The sequence below is a fragment of the Drosophila suzukii genome, chromosome 4 (genome assembly GCF_043229965.1).
Source record: "Drosophila suzukii chromosome 4, CBGP_Dsuzu_IsoJpt1.0, whole genome shotgun sequence".
NCBI lineage: Eukaryota > Metazoa > Arthropoda > Insecta > Diptera > Drosophilidae > Drosophila > Drosophila suzukii.
In genome coordinates this window covers 2,270,998-2,291,378 of record NC_092083.1, presented here as the reverse complement: position 1 = coordinate 2,291,378, position 20,381 = coordinate 2,270,998, and the positions used below count along the sequence as shown (strand labels likewise).

Here is a 20,381-nt window from a genome sequence, read left to right as displayed (position 1 = left end):
CCCGTTACTCGTAGAGTAAAAGGGTATACTAGATTCGTCGGAAAGTATGTAACAGGCAGAAGGAAGCGTTTCCGACCCCATAAAGTATATATATTCTTGATCAGGATCACTAGCCGAGTCGATCTAGCCATGTCCGTCTGTCTGTCCGGATGAACGCTGAGATCTCGGAAACTATGGGAGCTAGGCTATTGAGATTTGGCGTGCAGATTCCGGAGCTTCTTACGCAGCGCAAGTTTGTTTCAGTAGAGTGCCACGCCCACAAACCGCCCAAAACTGTGGCTCCTACAGTTTTGATGCTAGAATAAAAATTTTAACTGAAATGTAATGTTCTCCTCAATGCCTATCGATTGACCCATGCCCACCCTAACGCCCATAACCCGCCCACAAACTTCAAAAAATCGTAAATATGAACGTGGATATGGGCGGTTTATGGGCGTTAGGGTGGGCGTGGCAAACTTTTTTTTGGGTCAATCGATAGGCATTGAGGAGAACATTACATTTCAGTTAAAATTTTTTATCTAGCATGAAAATTGTGGGCGTCACAGGGTTTTGCGGTTTGTGGGCGTTAAAGTGGGCTGGCAAACTTTTTTTTGGGTCAATCGATAGGTATTGATGAGAACATTTCATTTCAGTTAAAATCTAGTTCTATAAATCTAAAATCTAGTTCTATCTAGCATCAAAACTGTAGGAGCCACAGTTTTGGGCGGTTTGTGGGCGTCAGAGTGGGCGTGGCAGTCTACTGAAACAAACTTGCGCTGCGTAGGAAGCTCAGGAATCTGCACGCCAAATCTCAATAGCCTAGCTCCCATAGTTTCCGAGATCTCAGCGTTCATCCGGACAGACAGACGGACAGACGGACATGGCTAGATCGACTCGGCTAGTGATCCTGATCAAGAATATATATACTTTATGGGGTCGGAAACGCTTCCTTCTGCCTAATACATACTTTCCGACGAATATAGTATACCCTTTTACTCTACGAGTAACGGGTATAACAAGAAAGGAAGTTAACTTAGGCAAGCCGAAGATTGTATACCCTTGTAGTTATAATTATTAAATTTAAAAATACAAAAAATTATATTCCCAATAGTATAAGATAATATGTCAAAAAACACTGAAGTATAATTTGCTTAATATTATTTTCCCACCAATTTTCCGATCGTTCCTATGGCAGCTATATGATATAGTCGTCCGATTTTGATAAAATTAAATTCGAAATTCAGAACTATTTAAAAAATGTTATTTCCAAGCGTAGGAGGTTATATGATAAAAACACCGAAGCTATAATTTGTTTCATATTATTTTTCCACCAATTTTCCGATCGTTCTTATGGCACCTATATGATATAGTCGTCCGATTTTAATAAAATGTAATTCGAAATTCAAAACTTATTAAAAAATGTTATTTCCAAGCTTAGGAGGTAATATGTTAAAAAACAAAGCTATAAGATATAGTTGACCAATCCGGCTGGTTCCGCCTTATATACTACCTGCAAAAGAAAGAAGACTTTTCGGAAAGTTTCAGATCGATAGCCTTAATACTGCAAGACTAGTTTGCGTAGAAACGGACGGACAGACGGACATGACTAAATCGTCTTGCCTAGTGATGCTGATCAAGCATATATATACTTTATGGGGTCGGAAACGTCTCCCCTTCCCTGCGTTGCAAACTTCTGACTGAAATCAAGATACCCTCTGCAAGGGTATAATAAAATACATTTTAATTAAACGACCTGAAGCTACAAAAAATATGTTAAATATTAAATAATTAAAAATGTAGTTATATGCAAAGAAGCAAAAAAAATATATAAGTTAAATACTTAATAATTAAAAATTTAGTAATATGCATGCGCACACACGCTTGTTCAAAAAAAACTGCCTGCTCTATATTGATATCAATATGCTTACGCTTGGTGCGACACACCTCGCATTATTGCGACGCTGGCACTTATACTCAGTTGTCCGGTAGCAAAAAACACCAGGGTGCCAGAATCACCCTAAATTTACCAGGTGCACCTTGAGTGCCGGTGGACTCTTGCAGTTCTCTGCGTCATACGCTTAATATAGTGGTGCAAGATGCTTTGAAATTTGATGACGTATTCGTATTACCGTAGATCGCAGGTAACTGTTGACCGATTCGTGCGGGCGCAAAATAAGTGCCTTTTTTTAACTTTGCATCCGATCTCTTTTGCTCGGCTCATTTACGGACCGATTGCTCTTGAGCGACAATTAAAAAAGTCTTTTGCGCATGTTTGTAAAGTTGTATGGTTTTACTTGGCTTTGTGAATTTATCGAAAACTTTATTTTTGTTCTATTTATGTTTACAATTTCAAGAAAATCTATAGTAAAAACAAGGAAGAACGCTATAGTCGAGTACCTCGACTATCAGATACCCGTTACTCAGCTAAATAGAGATATGCAAGTAGCAAAGCGTTAATCTCGCTTCGATAGGTATTGTCGAGACCAATACATTTCAGTTAAAATTTTTTATCTAGCATAAAAATTGTGGGCGTCACAGGTTTTCGCGGTTTGTGGGCGTTAGAGTGGGCGCAAGTTTGTTAAGCAAATATGCCACGCCCACTCTAACGCCCACAAACCGCGAAAACCTGTGACGCCCACAATTTTTATGCTAGATAAAAAATTTTAGCTGAAATGTATCGGTCTCGACAATACCTATCGATTGGTCCAAAAAAAATTTGCCACGCCCACTCTAACGCCCATAACGCTTAAATCTGTATACCGCCGGTAGGTGGCGCATTTTAATCTCGCTTTGCTACTTGCATATCTGTATTTAGCTGAGTAACGGGTATCTGATAGTCGAGGTACTGAGTAACGGGTATTTGATAGTCGAGGTACTCGACTATAGCGTTCTTCCTTGTTTATCAGTTGTTATAGCGAGCAAAGCGTAAAGAATAACGCGCAACAGTTATATGCGAACTATTACTGAAAGATTTATTTACTAAAGTCTAGTACTCAGATCGACGAAAACCGCGAGCTAACCGTGGGATTGAACAAGAGGCAAATACACGGCTAACGCTTTTCGTCGGGTCTGTTTTTCAGCGCGGTACTCAGCGGTACTCAGATGAGCTAAGGAAATACCAGAAAAAATACCAGATTTCGAGAGTGAATTTTCGACGAACGCCGTTAGCCGCGGCCCAAAGAATAAGAAATTTAATCTTTGGCGGTGTTCGTGCAGAAGCGGTGGGGAATTTTAAAATTAAAAATGGAAGAAATTTACCAAAAACGGCTAAAGGAGGTCAGTGCAGATGAAAAAGGTCGCCTTATCCAAGCTGTTGCCCATTGTTGTGGGACTTGACCGACAGGAAGCTGCCAAGTCCGCAGAATGGTTGAAGCGCTGGAGGAGATCCACTAAAGAATCCCAGTGGGAAGTAACATGGGACATCCAATAGGAATCGGGGCTGGACTGAAGATGGAGCGGAGAAGATGGCTAAGCATCCGCGAGATGAGAAGGATCCTTATGGCTTCTAATTTATATAAATAAAACATTTCTTGAGCATTCCATATATTTATACCCGTTACTCGTAGAGTAAAAGGGTATACTAGATTCGTCGGAAAGTATGTAACAGGCAGAAGGAAGCGTTTCCGACCCCATAAAGTATATATATTCTTGATCAGGATCACTAGCCGAGTCGATCTAGCCATGTCCGTCTGTCTGTCCGGATGAACGCTGAGATCTCGGAAACTATGGGAGCTAGGCTATTGAGATTTGGCGTGCAGATTCCGGAGCTTCTTACGCAGCGCAAGTTTGTTTCAGTAGAGTGCCACGCCCACAAACCGCCCAAAACTGTGGCTCCTACAGTTTTGATGCTAGAATAAAAATTTTAACTGAAATGTAATGTTCTCCTCAATGCCTATCGATTGACCCATGCCCACCCTAACGCCCATAACCCGCCCACAAACTTCAAAAAATCGTAAATATGAACGTGGATATGGGCGGTTTATGGGCGTTAGGGTGGGCGTGGCAAACTTTTTTTTGGGTCAATCGATAGGCATTGAGGAGAACATTACATTTCAGTTAAAATTTTTTATCTAGCATGAAAATTGTGGGCGTCACAGGGTTTTGCGGTTTGTGGGCGTTAAAGTGGGCTGGCAAACTTTTTTTTGGGTCAATCGATAGGTATTGATGAGAACATTACATTTCAGTTAAAATCTAGTTCTATAAATCTAAAATCTAGTTCTATCTAGCATCAAAACTGTAGGAGCCACAGTTTTGGGCGGTTTGTGGGCGTCAGAGTGGGCGTGGCAGTCTACTGAAACAAACTTGCGCTGCGTAGGAAGCTCAGGAATCTGCACGCCAAATCTCAATAGCCTAGCTCCCATAGTTTCCGAGATCTCAGCGTTCATCCGGACAGACAGACGGACAGACGGACATGGCTAGATCGACTCGGCTAGTGATCCTGATCAAGAATATATATACTTTATGGGGTCGGAAACGCTTCCTTCTGCCTAATACATACTTTCCGACGAATATAGTATACCCTTTTACTCTACGAGTAACGGGTATAACAAGAAAGGAAGTTAACTTAGGCAAGCCGAAGATTGTATACCCTTGTAGTTATAATTATTAAATTTAAAAATACAAAAAATTATATTCCCAATAGTATAAGATAATATGTCAAAAAACACTGAAGTATAATTTGCTTAATATTATTTTCCCACCAATTTTCCGATCGTTCCTATGGCAGCTATATGATATAGTCGTCCGATTTTGATAAAATTAAATTCGAAATTCAGAACTATTTAAAAAATGTTATTTCCAAGCGTAGGAGGTTATATGATAAAAACACCGAAGCTATAATTTGTTTCATATTATTTTTCCACCAATTTTCCGATCGTTCTTATGGCACCTATATGATATAGTCGTCCGATTTTAATAAAATGTAATTCGAAATTCAAAACTTATTAAAAAATGTTATTTCCAAGCTTAGGAGGTAATATGTTAAAAAACAAAGCTATAAGATATAGTTGACCAATCCGGCTGGTTCCGCCTTATATACTACCTGCAAAAGAAAGAAGACTTTTCGGAAAGTTTCAGATCGATAGCCTTAATACTGCAAGACTAGTTTGCGTAGAAACGGACGGACAGACGGACATGACTAAATCGTCTTGCCTAGTGATGCTGATCAAGCATATATATACTTTATGGGGTCGGAAACGTCTCCCCTTCCCTGCGTTGCAAACTTCTGACTGAAATCAAGATACCCTCTGCAAGGGTATAATAAAATACATTTTAATTAAACGACCTGAAGCTACAAAAAATATGTTAAATATTAAATAATTAAAAATGTAGTTATATGCAAAGAAGCAAAAAAAATATATAAGTTAAATACTTAATAATTAAAAATTTAGTAATATGCATGCGCACACACGCTTGTTCAAAAAAAACTGCCTGCTCTATATTGATATCAATATGCTTACGCTTGGTGCGACACACCTCGCATTATTGCGACGCTGGCACTTATACTCAGTTGTCCGGTAGCAAAAAACACCAGGGTGCCAGAATCACCCTAAATTTACCAGGTGCACCTTGAGTGCCGGTGGACTCTTGCAGTTCTCTGCGTCATACGCTTAATATAGTGGTGCAAGATGCTTTGAAATTTGATGACGTATTCGTATTACCGTAGATCGCAGGTAACTGTTGACCGATTCGTGCGGGCGCAAAATAAGTGCCTTTTTTTAACTTTGCATCCGATCTCTTTTGCTCGGCTCATTTACGGACCGATTGCTCTTGAGCGACAATTAAAAAAGTCTTTTGCGCATGTTTGTAAAGTTGTATGGTTTTACTTGGCTTTGTGAATTTATCGAAAACTTTATTTTTGTTCTATTTATGTTTACAATTTCAAGAAAATCTATAGTAAAAACAAGGAAGAACGCTATAGTCGAGTACCTCGACTATCAGATACCCGTTACTCAGCTAAATAGAGATATGCAAGTAGCAAAGCGTTAATCTCGCTTCGATAGGTATTGTCGAGACCAATACATTTCAGTTAAAATTTTTTATCTAGCATAAAAATTGTGGGCGTCACAGGTTTTCGCGGTTTGTGGGCGTTAGAGTGGGCGCAAGTTTGTTAAGCAAATATGCCACGCCCACTCTAACGCCCACAAACCGCGAAAACCTGTGACGCCCACAATTTTTATGCTAGATAAAAAATTTTAGCTGAAATGTATCGGTCTCGACAATACCTATCGATTGGTCCAAAAAAAATTTGCCACGCCCACTCTAACGCCCATAACGCTTAAATCTGTATGCCGCCGGTAGGTGGCGCATTTTAATCTCGCTTTGCTACTTGCATATCTGTATTTAGCTGAGTAACGGGTATCTGATAGTCGAGGTACTGAGTAACGGGTATTTGATAGTCGAGGTACTCGACTATAGCGTTCTTCCTTGTTTATCAGTTGTTATAGCGAGCAAAGCGTAAAGAATAACGCGCAACAGTTATATGCGAACTATTACTGAAAGATTTATTTACTAAAGTCTAGTACTCAGATCGACGAAAACCGCGAGCTAACCGTGGGATTGAACAAGAGGCAAATACACGGCTAACGCTTTTCGTCGGGTCTGTTTTTCAGCGCGGTACTCAGCGGTACTCAGATGAGCTAAGGAAATACCAGAAAAAATACCAGATTTCGAGAGTGAATTTTCGACGAACGCCGTTAGCCGCGGCCCAAAGAATAAGAAATTTAATCTTTGGCGGTGTTCGTGCAGAAGCGGTGGGGAATTTTAAAATTAAAAATGGAAGAAATTTACCAAAAACGGCTAAAGGAGGTCAGTGCAGATGAAAAAGGTCGCCTTATCCAAGCTGTTGCCCATTGTTGTGGGACTTGACCGACAGGAAGCTGCCAAGTCCGCAGAATGGTTGAAGCGCTGGAGGAGATCCACTAAAGAATCCCAGTGGGAAGTAACATGGGACATCGTTCGATCTCCGACGAGCTCTCCATTGAGGACTCCACTTCCACCAACTACTTGACAGCTAAAACGGAGATACAGGACGCGCCGGCTTCTGTAGGGAGGAGAAAATATGGTCGCCCGCTAAGGGACAGCTGGAGGAGCCATCACCAGCCATTATTGGCCAGCCTTTTGGGATTCGGAGCTGGACTGCATCCGTGGGATGAGAAGGAAGCCTTAAACTTCTAATTTACAAAAATAAAAACATTCGTGGAACATTTCATTTATTATACCCGTTACTCGTAGAGTAAAAGGGTATACTAGATTCGTCGGAAAGTATGTAACAGGCAGAAGGAAGCGGTTCCGACCCCAATAAAGTATATATATTCTTGTTCAGGATCACTAGCCATGTCCGTCTGTCCCTCTGTCTGTCCGGATGAACGCTGAGATCTCGGAAACTATAAGAGCTAGGTTACAGAGACTTGGCGTGCAGATTCCTGAGCTTCTTACGCAGCGCAAGTTTGTTTCAGTAGAGTGCCACGCCCACAAACCGCCCAAAACTGTGGCTCCTACAGTTTTGATGCTAAAATACAAATTGTAACTGATATGTATTGTTCTCATCAATACCTATCGATTGACACAAAAAAAGTTTGCCACGCCCACTTTAACGCCCTCAAACCACCCAAACCTGTGACGCCCACAATTTTCATGCTAGATAAAAAATTGTAACTGAAATGTATTGGTCTCGTCAATACCTATCGACTGATCCAAAAAATTTGCCACGCCCACTCTAACGCCCATAACGCTTAAATCTGTCTACCGCCGGTAGGTGGCGCATTTTAATCTCGCTTTGCTGCTTGCATATCTCCATTTAGCTGAGTAACGGGTATCTGATAGTCGAGGTACTCGACTATAGCGTTCTTCCTTGTTTTTATTTTAATTTCTTTGTGCACCAGCAGACTCTTCTTTTTTAAATTGCTCCAATTGATTTGTTTTCCTTTTGGCAACAAGCCCAGCTGCTTGACAGTAAGACCATGTCACATGCATTGCGGGTGAACTTTGAAAACTTCGGTCACACTACAAAGAATAAGACTAGTGAAACACTTAGCCGATCTGACTACTAGGCTTAAGTGAAAAACAGTTGTTCGGTAAATAGCGAATAAGAAACGTAAATTAGACTCAAGGAGACTCCTAGAAAAAACACCTACTAGCTGGAATTGTTTCTATTTCATGATTCAGCTTAACATATTTTAAAACCAACGATGCCGTCGCCAAAGTTTTATTAAAAAAAACAATGCACCTGCTACCATTTACTGCTGAGGAATAACTTGAGAAAATAATGGTCTTCTTCCAGCAAGCAAGTTAAAGTATGTGACGATATCGCATTTTTTACCAATGGCATACGAACTTCAACGAAAAATCGAATGAGTTCTACCACTGCTACAAACGCCTGTCCATCTATGAGCAAAAAACCGTCTGCAGGAAGGGTATCATATTGGATCCACGTTTAAAAAATTAAGGTTCTCTGTACAGTTCAAATGCTGAACAAGCATCACCATTTTCGGAAAACGAACTGACACATTTGTTATGAAAGGAACGTCCAATTAATCTGCACGAGCCAACAAAAAAATTGCACACACTTTTTGACTTTTTGGGTGAGAGGTTTTCAGCCACAGCCAAAGACAACCAGGTTAATCAAACGCACTTTCCCCATTGAAAACATGTTTTTCACGTACCTAAACATTCCTACAACGTTCTTAAAATTCAGATCGTTTGATTGGGCAAAGCGGACCAAATTGTGTCAGAAAGTCGAACCAAGCTCAAAGAGGAGAATATAAATATTCTTTTATTTTTTAATGAAAAGGCGATCGCTGAAAAAGCATTAGAAAACTGCCACATAAGAATTTGAACAATTTTGGTTGGGGAATGGTAAAACCGATTTATATATATATTGAGCGAATGCTTTTCTAGTAATCTTCCGCAACCTAAAAACATATCTTTTGATATATTTTCTCTTCTGTGGTTCTTAGGAAAACGTTATTGATGCCGAAAAGTTTTGAGTTAAACTTCGAGACTGTAAGCCAACAGTTGGGCTTATACCATTCATTAAAAGTTAATCAAAACGCAAATAAAAATGTTTAAATCATTTAAAACCCCATTTATTTTTAGCGTTATGGGCGTAAATCTGTCCGTTGCACTCTGCTGAGATAGAGTTGCGCTGCGCAAGAAGCTCAAGATTCTACATTCCAAATCCGCGTTCATACGGACGGACAGACAGTCGTACAAGGATAGATCGACTCAGCTAGTTATCCTGATGAAGAATATGTATACTTTATAAAAACGCTTCCTTCTAGTGTACTTTTTTACTCTACGAGTAAAGGGTATAACAACTGAATACTTTATGCATTTGTAAGATCATAAATAGGGTCCTCAACCGCATCCCAAGCCGTCGCACACGTGTAAACAGATTATTAACAAATTCCAGTTCAGCTATAAAATAAGACATATCTTTGTATGTGCAGTACTCAAAGGCAACTACAACATGGGATTCTACCGTAAGTGGAGCAAAAACGATCATTAATGTTATTGCATTCAATTACAAGTTATTTTGATTCTAATTTGAATCTTTTACCTTTCCAAAGCAGTTCTAAACTCAAAAGTTAGACTCCGCAGAATGCACAAAAAAATGTGTATTTCAAACTAAAAGCCAAGCATAAGATAGGTAGGTAGGTATGGTTGGGGACTAGAACCTAATGTCCCACTTAGGTCAGAATAGGTGCCTTGTGTTACCATGTTACCTCTGCAAAGATGATTTCCCCATAGCTCGTAGGTAAGTGATCTTCTCAAGCCAACTACCCTTCAGTAAAAAATCAATTTTCACTCGTGAATTACTTTTGGAATCACCGGTGACGTGTTAGCAGTCACGCGTAACACTCCATTAAGGCATTTATATGGGAAGTCTGCTTTTTCACTCGAGACATTGCTCATTCTCTGACAGGTAATACGCCAGGATTTGTATTTCAATTCTAAGGTTTCTGATGTCCCAACCCCGAACGTCTCGACGTAGCGATCTTACTCCTTGTGGACTTCCCACGGTGCAGCTTCCGACGACTTGACTTTTTGTTGTTCACTTGATGCTGGTTGACCTTGCTCTTTGACTTTGATAGACTGACTGGATCCAGCTCCCATCGCTCTGCGGTCTTATATAAGGCCTCTGGGAACCGTTATTTCCCATTTGCGACCGGCCCACTGGTTCTCTCCTCTCCAAGTCAAAAAACCGTGGCTCCTCTTTGACCCCTTTGTCCTCCGCTCACGGCTTGCCGTTACTAAGCGCTAATTCGCCGCGTAATTGGTAGCCCGCAGGCCATCTTTTATTATTGCTGCTGTGATTTTGTTCTCACATTGCTGACCGCTAGGCGAAAAAGTGTGCCGTCGAGTTAGTTAGACGTCTAGTTATTCTTTGACATTAAATATAATAGTCTGATCAGCAATTCTACATTGGGTGCAACTGCGCACCTGGTAAATTTCCCAACTTGGCTACTGCTTGATTTGTTGAGTGCTGGTTTATTAACATTGATTACACTGTACAACAAAATGAACAACTTTAAAAGATGCAGGCCTATGGGCGTTAAATGGCCTATGGGCATTAATGATAATATAGAAGTATATAAGCATATCTGCATACTTCGTTTTTGATCCTAACGTGCGGCATTTTTGAAATCGCGGTTTGAAAAGAATAACAACATTATAGGTTTTGAATATATGCTTCTGAAGTCCTGTTGAAAACGTTTTCCTTGCTCTTCGCTCTAAGGTCGAAGGTTGTGAGGAAATTGATCCAGATGACTAAGCAGGTAATGCACCTTTTACTTATGTTACAGCCTAATTCTTTGAAGTGGTGAAGCATGTTTTCAACAAGTTCACAGTAATTTGCACCTTTTCTATTTCAAAGAAAAATTAAAACTACGCTTTTAAATGAATTTCAAGCTTGAAATTTCGCTTGTCATCGAATTTTTAAAGTTTTTGTCTTTTATCAGACAACCCTCGCTTGCTTAGAGCCTTTAGAAACTTTTTCACTATGCCAAGCTTAAGGTGGCGGGGTGGCAATATAATTATTTCTCTCGGTATTAAAGCTTGACTTATTAAATTTTTATCTCCCAGATGTTCTTTCAGGCCAAATGGTTTTCTCTCAATGCTGCAGTATATCTCTGCTATACCACAAGCATAGAAAGCTTTGTTGTCCCAAAAGAAAGTTTAACATTTTTAAGACAACGCAGTTCGATTGTGCTTACTGTAGTCTAGTTTTGTAAAACTAATGAAACTGTGTCGTACACTTCCTTTAGTTTGGTCGATTGCGCAATCGGTACGGCTTATTTATTGCCATTATGAAGCAAATCGCATTTTAAGCTTCGCTTGCAATTGCCTTTAAAAGTCACCATTCTTCAGTTTTGAAAGCCACCAGTCCCGTCTTTGTTATGAGCCCCTTAACATCGTTGCAAAAGACTCGATCTTCTTCAGTAGCGAAATATGGAAGAATTTCTTTTTCTCGATTACAAACGTATGTAACTTTTGTATCTGGACAATGTTACGTACGCCCTCCACATAGAAAGATTCACATAGAGAAACAACGACGAATCTTTAGCCAGGGGGAGGGGTGCATGTAACTAACCAGACTCATACTGGTAAAGGCAGAAGAAAAAGCATTTCGGCAATTCTCGGGTGTCGCGTGGTCAGAACAACGGCCACTATCAACCTATTGGGCAACAGCCGGCCGTTGACTCCCAAGATAGCAGATATCAAGAAACAGTAACTCTAGGTGGGAACACCTAGTTTATCCGATCCATACCAGCAGCCAAGTAAAAGCTCTAGTCTGGTATAAAAGACCTTAGACAAATAGAGAAAGGGAGAGAATCCATTTGGGTGTCTTGCTGACGGAAGCCGGCAGCTTCGAGGGAAGGCGACTTTCCCTGGGGCAGTCGTCCATGGAGTCTTCTGCCACCAGGACCAGCCACCATATCCAACAGTCCTTGAGAAGAACACAATTGGTCGAAATAATCTTGTGTCGAACCAGCGCCGCTATTGCCATCAAAGAACGTGGAGAAGATCAACAATAAGGACGACATCCGACATACTGCGATGATTGTGGACGCAGTATCCGTGATCTTCATGCTCCTGAAATTTGTTCAGCTGTAGGAACCATCCGTTCAGAGCGTAGCGACCAATAGCATACGTCGGAGAAAGTAGTGATGCAATATAAATGTGTTAATCGAGCCAACCAAAGCTAAAGTGAACTCATGCATAACCAAGGACCAATATCCTCAAATAATACAATTGGATAACAAGTGAAAATAAAGCATTCAAACATGCACTGAAATATATTTAATCCAACCGAATCAATAGACAAAGTGCGAATCATGATAAACAATTAGAGAGGACGAATCTCTCCACCAGCCGTTGAAGAAGTCGCATGCCTGTGGCATAATATATATATATTTTGTGTTTAAGTAAATTGGTATACTTAAAAACAGCCGTATTTTGGTGCACTTATATTTATATATATATCCAATATAATATTTTCCCAAAGCCCAGGATCCGGAGCGTCGAGATCTCATCGCCCAGGATTTAAAGAGGGGGTAAGTTTGTCGGGACACGGTTCCTTTCTTATAAACATACATATATAAATATTCGTGCAGTATCCTACAGTTATATAGACTACTATAAACTTTTTCAGCGGCGAGTATCAGGCTTGTAGTTATATGATAATTGCAAGGGCCCTCTGAGCGACGTTTGTAGTCGTGATAAATTCGATACTTTCCGCTAATAAAATAATTGTCAATTAATCTAATCCAGTGGTCGGCACACACATACCATCACAAGTTTGCCTTGCATTAGTGTGAGTGTAGCAAACACGAAGCTTGCGCGCGGCGTGGTGAAGCGAGACGGTTCTCTGCTTTGCACTGAGATCCTCTGCCGCAGCAACAAAAAAGCGCGCCGAAGTTGAGAAAAAAATGACCCGAAGACCCATGCCGAAGTCACACGAACATGTACGTTATACGTGACCGAGCAGAGGATGGGCAGAACACTTCCCTATGCTCACTAGATAGGCCGCTGCCGACCACTGATCTAATCCCTATATGAATTAACCAATATTATGTTATTCAACACCGGCACACGCCGACATAAATATTATTTAATAAATTTATAATGTGAAAAAGAATTGGAAACCATGGTGTGCTAGAACTCTAACAAAGGGGGTGTGCTGACGCGAGGAGTGAAGTAGGTCAAGAACAATGACATAACTTTCGACGGACAACCTTGACAATAGGGGATCGTATTGCGCGGCCCGCGACGATCCATTGGCACACGAATGTGTGAAGGGGAGGGAATATGGCCAAAACACAGCCCGATCGTATTGCGATCAAGCGACAGCTAAGCTTGTTGGGCAGTGTGTACTGATGACTGACGAACTTGTTGACTAATATTGTTTTCCAGGCACTTTTAAGATTTATTCTTGTTATGTTGGAGAGGAGAGAGGCTTACCAAGATCCCACGACCCGAATACGACGTAGCTTACGCCGGCAAATGGTGCCTGAACATCGGACGCCTCTCCCTCGGCCCAAGTCCTTGTCAGGACTCGGGCACTAATATGCCCACGTAACAACAAAGTAAATTTCTGTCCATTAATCGGGAGGCCAAAAGTTTAGCTCTTTCCTTGGAACAAGGTCGGAGATCAAGGTCTCGTACACGGCGGCCAAGCCTTTCTAACCAAGCACATCCCAGTAAATGTCATGGATGTATATAATATTGCCCAAGTCTTATTAGAGGAAAAGATTGACAATAACACCAGTTTACAAAAAACAAGGAAGAACGCTATAGTCGAGTACCCCGACTATCAGATACCCGTTACCCAGCTAAAGGGACCAAAGGGAAATGGAGATATGCAAGCAGCAAAGCGAGATTAAAATGCGCCACCTACCGGCGGTAGACAGATTTAAGCGTTATTTGCGTTAGAGTGGGCGTGGCAAATTTTTTGGATCAGTCGATAGGTATTGACGAGACCAATACATTTCAGTTACAATTTTTTATCTAGCATGAAAATTGTGGGCGTCACAGGTTTGGGCGGTTTGTGGGCGTGGAAAACTTTTTTTTGGGTCAATCGATAGGTTTTGATGAGAACAATACATTGTTAAAATTTTTATTCTAGCATCAAAACTGTAGGAGCCACAGTTTTGGGTGGTTTGTGGGCGTTAGAGAGGGCGTGGCACATTGCTGAACTTGCGCTGCGTAAGAAGCTCAGGAATCTGCACGCCAAATCTCAATAGCCTAGCTCTTATAGTTTCCGAGATCTCAGCGTTCAGCCGGACAGACGGACAGGCGGACATGGCTAGATCGACTCGGCTAGTGATCCTGATCAAGAATATATCTACTTTATGGGGTCGGAAACGCTTCCTTCTGCCTGCTACATACTTTCCGACGAAACTAATATACCCTTTTACTCTACGAGTACCGGTAAGGGCACTTAAAATTTTTTCTATGGTACCAATTTTTTTTAAAGTGTAAAAAACGTTTTTCGAATTTTTTTGTGTTCTAACTTGAGTTCTGATAAACCGAATTCGGTCATCAAAGACTCATTTTACAGGTTATAGAATGCCCTTTAACTTTCTTATACACATCATTGGCCAATGGCTTGGAATAACTTTTTTTGGACCATAAAATGCAGTTTCCCGTCAGATTAAAAACTAACACACGGTTTGAAATTGTAAATTATTATTGGTTAAACAATTTAATAGATTAGTAATTTAATTTTGCATTAAACAAAATATAATTTTAATTTATGTTAATTCATATTCATATAAAATTGGAAAGTGACCATTTATTAAAACACACACATTATCCAAATAAGAAAAGCAATGATGAAAATCAATTTTAAAAAATTAAACTTTTTTTAAAGAATAATTGCAATTAATTGATTATACGGGCAATTATTTCGAACGATGTTTACCCCTGATTTTTGACATAAACAATGATAATTTGTTGAGATATAATTTTCTGCAAATAAAAGAGTTTTTAAATGAGATTTAGAGAACGAATTTAACTTTAATTACCTGGCTTTAGACTTTGTCGCTGAATATCTAATTCAGGATTCCTCAAGCTTACATTTTTGTTGGTGATCCCTAATGTGCAGTGCTAAAATTATCTGTGTTCAAAAAATTATGTCTTTATTTAGATTCAGTATACTCGTTTAAGTCTGTATTAAAAAACATACCTTCTTCCTTTTGAAAGGTATCTGTTTTAAGTTCTGAAGTCTTCGTGGTTGGCTCTTTACAATCCACAGGGTTTTCAATTCGGGTAGTGGCCAGATCCTGTTCTAATTTATCTGTGACAAACTCTACATTATGTATACAATTTTCCACTATGTCGGACCGGCCAATTTTGTCAAGAGCTTCAGCTAATACATTTCCAGTGGAAATGCCGCCATGTTCTAGCCATAACTGCAAGATTACCATGCTCTGCTGCATGCAGTCGTCACTATTGTACTCTGCTTTGACAAGCTCGATGTCGGTCTCGGGAACACCCAATTCTTTGGCTAGCTGAGGCCAGTCACTACCTATATGGCTACATACATCGATTAATGTTATATCCGCCCTTTGAATCATATCAGTGTCGCTGGACTTCTTATACACTCCGGTAATATCAGTTTCTTTTATATTTTGTTCAGTAGGCGCTGTATCTGCTTTTATTTCTGAACTAATCATATCATTATAATTTTTTTTACCACGCATACTAACACTGTCATTTATGTTGTGGCACTTAAAGTTCTCCAGATAGTTTGTCATAGTTTTCATATCTACTGACACATTCAAAGTACAAAGCGGATTCTGTGGCAATTCATCATGTCCAACCTTTGGATTGGTCATAAAACAGATACGACCTTGTGGAAATTCTGGATCTTTAATATGAGCAATAAATGAAAGACGATTTTCGCAAAATGCTTGGAACTTGGTACTAAGTTGCTCGCCTGTTTTTAAAACAGGGACGATGTTACCAGCAAATTCTAGATATATAGTTTGATCCTGCAATACTTCAATATCCCTACTTTTTGCAACCTCTGTAAAGTATTCTTGTTGTTCAAGCGTCTTGTCCTCTTTATCATCAGTCATGCAAAACACTGAAAATTTTGCTTCTGTTTTGGAGAGACGCTTAGCAAAGACTACAAACTTAACAAGAAAAGGAACTTTGGTCAAATGACTGTAAAGTTCTGTTGCCATTCGTCCGGCGTCTACAACATTGCGGCAATCCATCAGCCAAAAACGGGCTGAAACTGTAGTTGTAAATGTTATACTATCTTTAACAAAAGAAAGCGGAGTTGATCCAGTAACATCCTCCCATGTAGCACGCGTTTGACCACCGGTAATGGAACACAAGAGTCTAAGAGTAGGTGAATTCGAATTTCCATTACTATAGCATGCATTAACCATACTTTTGGTACAAGCTTTTGGAGCAGGAATACTAAGTGTAATTGCCTTATGAAATTTTCTTCGGCGTGGTTCCACAGTGACTATTGGTGAGACAGCAACGCCTTGGCCAAGCAGCTTAGAACATCCAACCAGGTCTACTGGCTGTGCCTGAAGGCCGACTCGAATTTTCTTGGTCAACGCATGAGGTGGAAATATAGCTTGAACCTGCGGTACTGCTGTAGAGAAAACGGTGCCACCATCTGGTCCGATAGCGTGCACTTCTTGACGAACACGCGAAACAACGGCAAAAAAGTGCGGTACGTTTTGCGTAACTATTCGAACGATACGATCTGTATGTAATTCTTCTTCGATTCGATTAAAACCGCCAACGTGTTTGTCTTTATGAAAATCGTTTATAAGTTCTTCACTTTCATATAGGTTATGCTCGCGCCAACTTTCTCCGTTGTCGGAACGCAGTATAATAATTTCACGCTCGTTTTCTCTTAGGGTGCCAAAGTGAGGAACTTCTAGGGTGATTGGGCTTAATAAATACAAATTTATTAATTATTGAACACGCAATTATTACACCTTACCTTACCTTAAAAACATTCCATCAACAGGTGACATTTCCAAGATACGACTCACAAGGGCTTCCCCCTCCATTAAAGGAGGAGGGTTGACTACCCTTTGCGGTTTAACATAACGACATGTTAAACGTGTGGGTTCAGCACAGGCCTTTGGGGGAACTATAATTCTCACACCACTGTGCCGATATCCGCGCATTGATCCACCGCGTGCATCTACCAAAAATGATACGAGAAACCTATAAAATTAAATGCAGATTAAAAGGTATTTATTTTAATAAATTAAGATTGGATGCTTACCCTAGTTGCACCTGGGGTCGGACAATGGGGACATTATCGGGTTTAAGTTCCATTTCAGATGTTCTCGTACATTTGATGTCGTTGTGTAGTATTTCTAAGTATTAAAATTAATAAAAATCCTTTTAAAGCTTGTTAATGTATATTTGAAACTATAGGTTATAAATTAAAATTTACTTCATATGTGTTTGATTTTACGATGTAGTATGGCCAAGGACTATAAAATACCAAGATGCGTAACCAGGAGTAATAAAGTGTACATAGGTGGAGTCCTTTTTGCAAAACAAGACACGAATATAATCTATTTTTAGAGTGCCGATACTTTGCTTCTCTTTCTCTCTTTCACTTTCTCTCCCGACACTCCGTGCTGCCAAAAAGTCAATACTCAAATTTGGTCTTATTTTCGATTCATGAGTTATGGTGACGAAAAGGAATCGAGCTAAAAGGCATATTGCGCTTAGTAATTCTAAACGGGTTGTGGCGCACTATGTATGTTGGAGGCCCACGGATAATGCCATCGAGGTTGTAATCCACCCTGAGGCAGTGGAAATAATTTGATATATTTTCTAGATGTGTTTATTATATTTTTTTACTTTCAGTTTTATTTTATTTTTACGGCAATAAATTTAAAAGTTGACAGAAAGGGTAAAATCAAAAAAAATACATATTTTATATAAATTGCTGTAAAACAGAGTAAAAAAGTAGAACATAAATGGCAAAAAACGTTTTAGTAATTTATTCAAAAATTAACATTTTTTGAAGAATAGACTTTTAATTTAATTCAGGGACCAAAAATATTGATACATATTATTTTTTTTACCAAACAATTTCCCGTTTATAATATTCTCAGAAAAAAAACAAGGAAGAGCGCTTTAGTCGAGTGCCCCTACTATCAAATACCCGTTACTCGATACCTACCCGTTACCTACCCGAGATCTCAATGGTTATGTTATGGTTATGGCTACGTGGGCGGCAAACAGGTTTAAGCGTTATGGGCGTTAGAATGTGTCAAAATTTGTATGGGTCAATCGATAGGTATTGACGAGACAAATACTTTTCGTTAAATTTTTTTTTAGCACGAAAGCTGAGGGCGCCTTAGTTTGGGGCGGTTTGTGGGCGTTAAAGTGAGCGTGGCAAACTTTTTTGGGTCAATTGATAGGCCACCCACAAGACTTAGTTATTTTTAAATGGGCTGATTCATTATTAAGAAAAGCTCTTTATGTTGCTACGGCGTACTTTGTACTCCGTAAACTTAGAAGAAGAGACTGATCTTACAGAAGCTTCTGATGCTGTACCCTCAAATTCTGCCTTTTAATGCAGAAGAAGTTAAACACAAAATTAAGGGACTAAAGCCGAACAAGGTCCCTGGCAAGTTTCACCAAACAAACAAGAATAAAACCTATTGTTTGTTATTATTAATAAAACAATTTTGAATTCTTTTTAGTGATCTATGGGTCCAAGTCTACCAGGAAGTACCATCATCCGATTCGCTCAAAACGATTTAACCGATCGCTTTTAAAGAATTTTGGGGATTGGGACAAATCGGAAAACTTTATTGTTTCACTTTTGCCAAAAATTTCTGAGGCGACGCTCCGATCTCGCACACCTTCCTTTCTTCCTATCGGGGCCCTTCCTAGCAAGACTCTCGGAGGTCGAATGCAGACTCTCGCCTGCGTAAGTTGACTGATTCGTCCCCAGCTACACATGCGCCTTCTAATTATATGCCAAAGTCAAGGTGCATCCTGTTTGCGCAGCTCAAAAATCCGTACTTTGACCGTTTAACTCTTTTGTCCTTGATGGCGAGAGTTATTTCACGATCTCCCACTTTTATCGGGTCCAAGGCCTTTTATTTACCGGTAAACCTGAATGCCCATGGTCTCTCTACTATTTTCGCCTCTTTCGCTGTTGCTGGCCGCTCTCCTGCCCTGCGATTTGTGGGGAGCTTTAAGACTCCTCGCATTGGCTATTGTATGAACTAAAAATATTAGAACATGTCACGTGTTTTTTTAAATTAAACAAAACGTACAAAAAACAATGGTTTTACACAAACAACATTTTAAAATCGCGCCAGACTGTCATTTTTTAATATTTTAAATTGTTTTAGTCTAAAACTACATTCATCTAGATTAAAATGATGTTTTTCTTTTTGAACTCCGATCGTTTGTCTGGAATCGTGGCTACCGTTGGACTACCTTTTTATGCGGTACTGTGAAGAACAGTACCACAGAAAGTTTTCATTTCTTTTAACTTCAAGTAATTTTATAATTTATTTTGATATATAATTATTAAGTAAATAGTAGTTAAGTAATTCTAAGTTTAAATGGCTTTTCACAAAAAAATGGTAACAAAAAAACTAATGGTAACGGTCTAATGGGTGGTCTTTTTTTTTTGCTCATCCCCGCGCCGTTTGCCTTTGAAGGCCTATTCAAAAAGTCTTTTGCACATGTATGTGTGTATGTGAAGTTTGTAAAGGTTTAGTTTGATTTATGAAAAATAAATGTTTAAAGAAAATAAATTATTGAAAAGATTGTTTGCGTTAGCTTTTTCAGTCATTCGATCTTTTAGTAAGTCTCTCTGTGCGAGCGTCACTCTTACCTCTCATGTTCGGTAAGAGAACGTCTCATGAACAGTTCAACGGGTGCATGCTTTTTTCGGTTGTTTTCGGGAACAGAGCGAAAGGAAATGGTCCTAACATATATTCAAAGAGAATCTCATGGAATCAAGGATGTAGGACGTTACATCAGGAAACTAACTTGAAAAATTTCCAAAAGTCATTACAAAAATTTTAAAAGGCAAACCAAACGTTGACTTGTATAATTCCTAAAAAAAAAAGTCAATAACATAGTGCAAAATTGTATCCGGAATTTGGACTTCATATACGGAAAGTACTCATCGTCGTTTACTTATTATAACGAGTTAAAGTTTTAAATACCATGTCTGTAGCGATTATGTAGGTATGAACCCGAGGTACTAAAAAGCCAAACACGCTTTCAAAGAAGTGCACTGTTGGGTCACATTTATAGGAGAGTGTACTAAGGATAGTAAAAAGTTTGGCTGGATATTGCAGTTATAAATACAGAGTCATTACGATGCAAGTGGTATGATTGGAAAGCTTGTTATTTTGGCTATAACTTTTTCC

The 20,381-nt window shown here is 39.5% G+C and overlaps 2 protein-coding genes across 5 annotated transcripts in view; one reads left to right on the top strand and one right to left on the bottom strand.

Moving 5' to 3' along the window:
* pan (transcription factor pangolin) overlaps positions 1-20,381 on the top strand; it is a 138,817-nt gene that overhangs the window by 105,571 nt on the left and 12,865 nt on the right. The gene's annotated exons all lie outside the window — the stretch shown is intronic.
* Positions 14,654-20,381, bottom strand: part of Ank (Ankyrin) — a 57,891-nt gene continuing 52,163 nt past the window's right edge. For 2 of the 3 annotated variants that reach the window (XM_017088685.4, XM_065867373.2), the window contains exons 8-12: positions 17,246-17,339; positions 16,960-17,184; positions 15,170-16,902; positions 15,009-15,100; positions 14,654-14,952 (exon numbers count right to left, since the gene is read on the bottom strand). In XM_017088685.4, coding sequence (XP_016944174.3) covers positions 15,078-15,100; positions 15,170-16,902; positions 16,960-17,184; positions 17,246-17,339 — 2,075 coding nt within the window. In that variant the 3' untranslated portion in view covers positions 14,654-14,952; positions 15,009-15,077. Of the gene's footprint in view, positions 14,953-15,008; positions 15,101-15,169; positions 16,903-16,959; positions 17,185-17,245; positions 17,340-20,381 lie in introns of those variants that run through there. The other variant, XM_070997168.1, reaches the window with a different exon arrangement.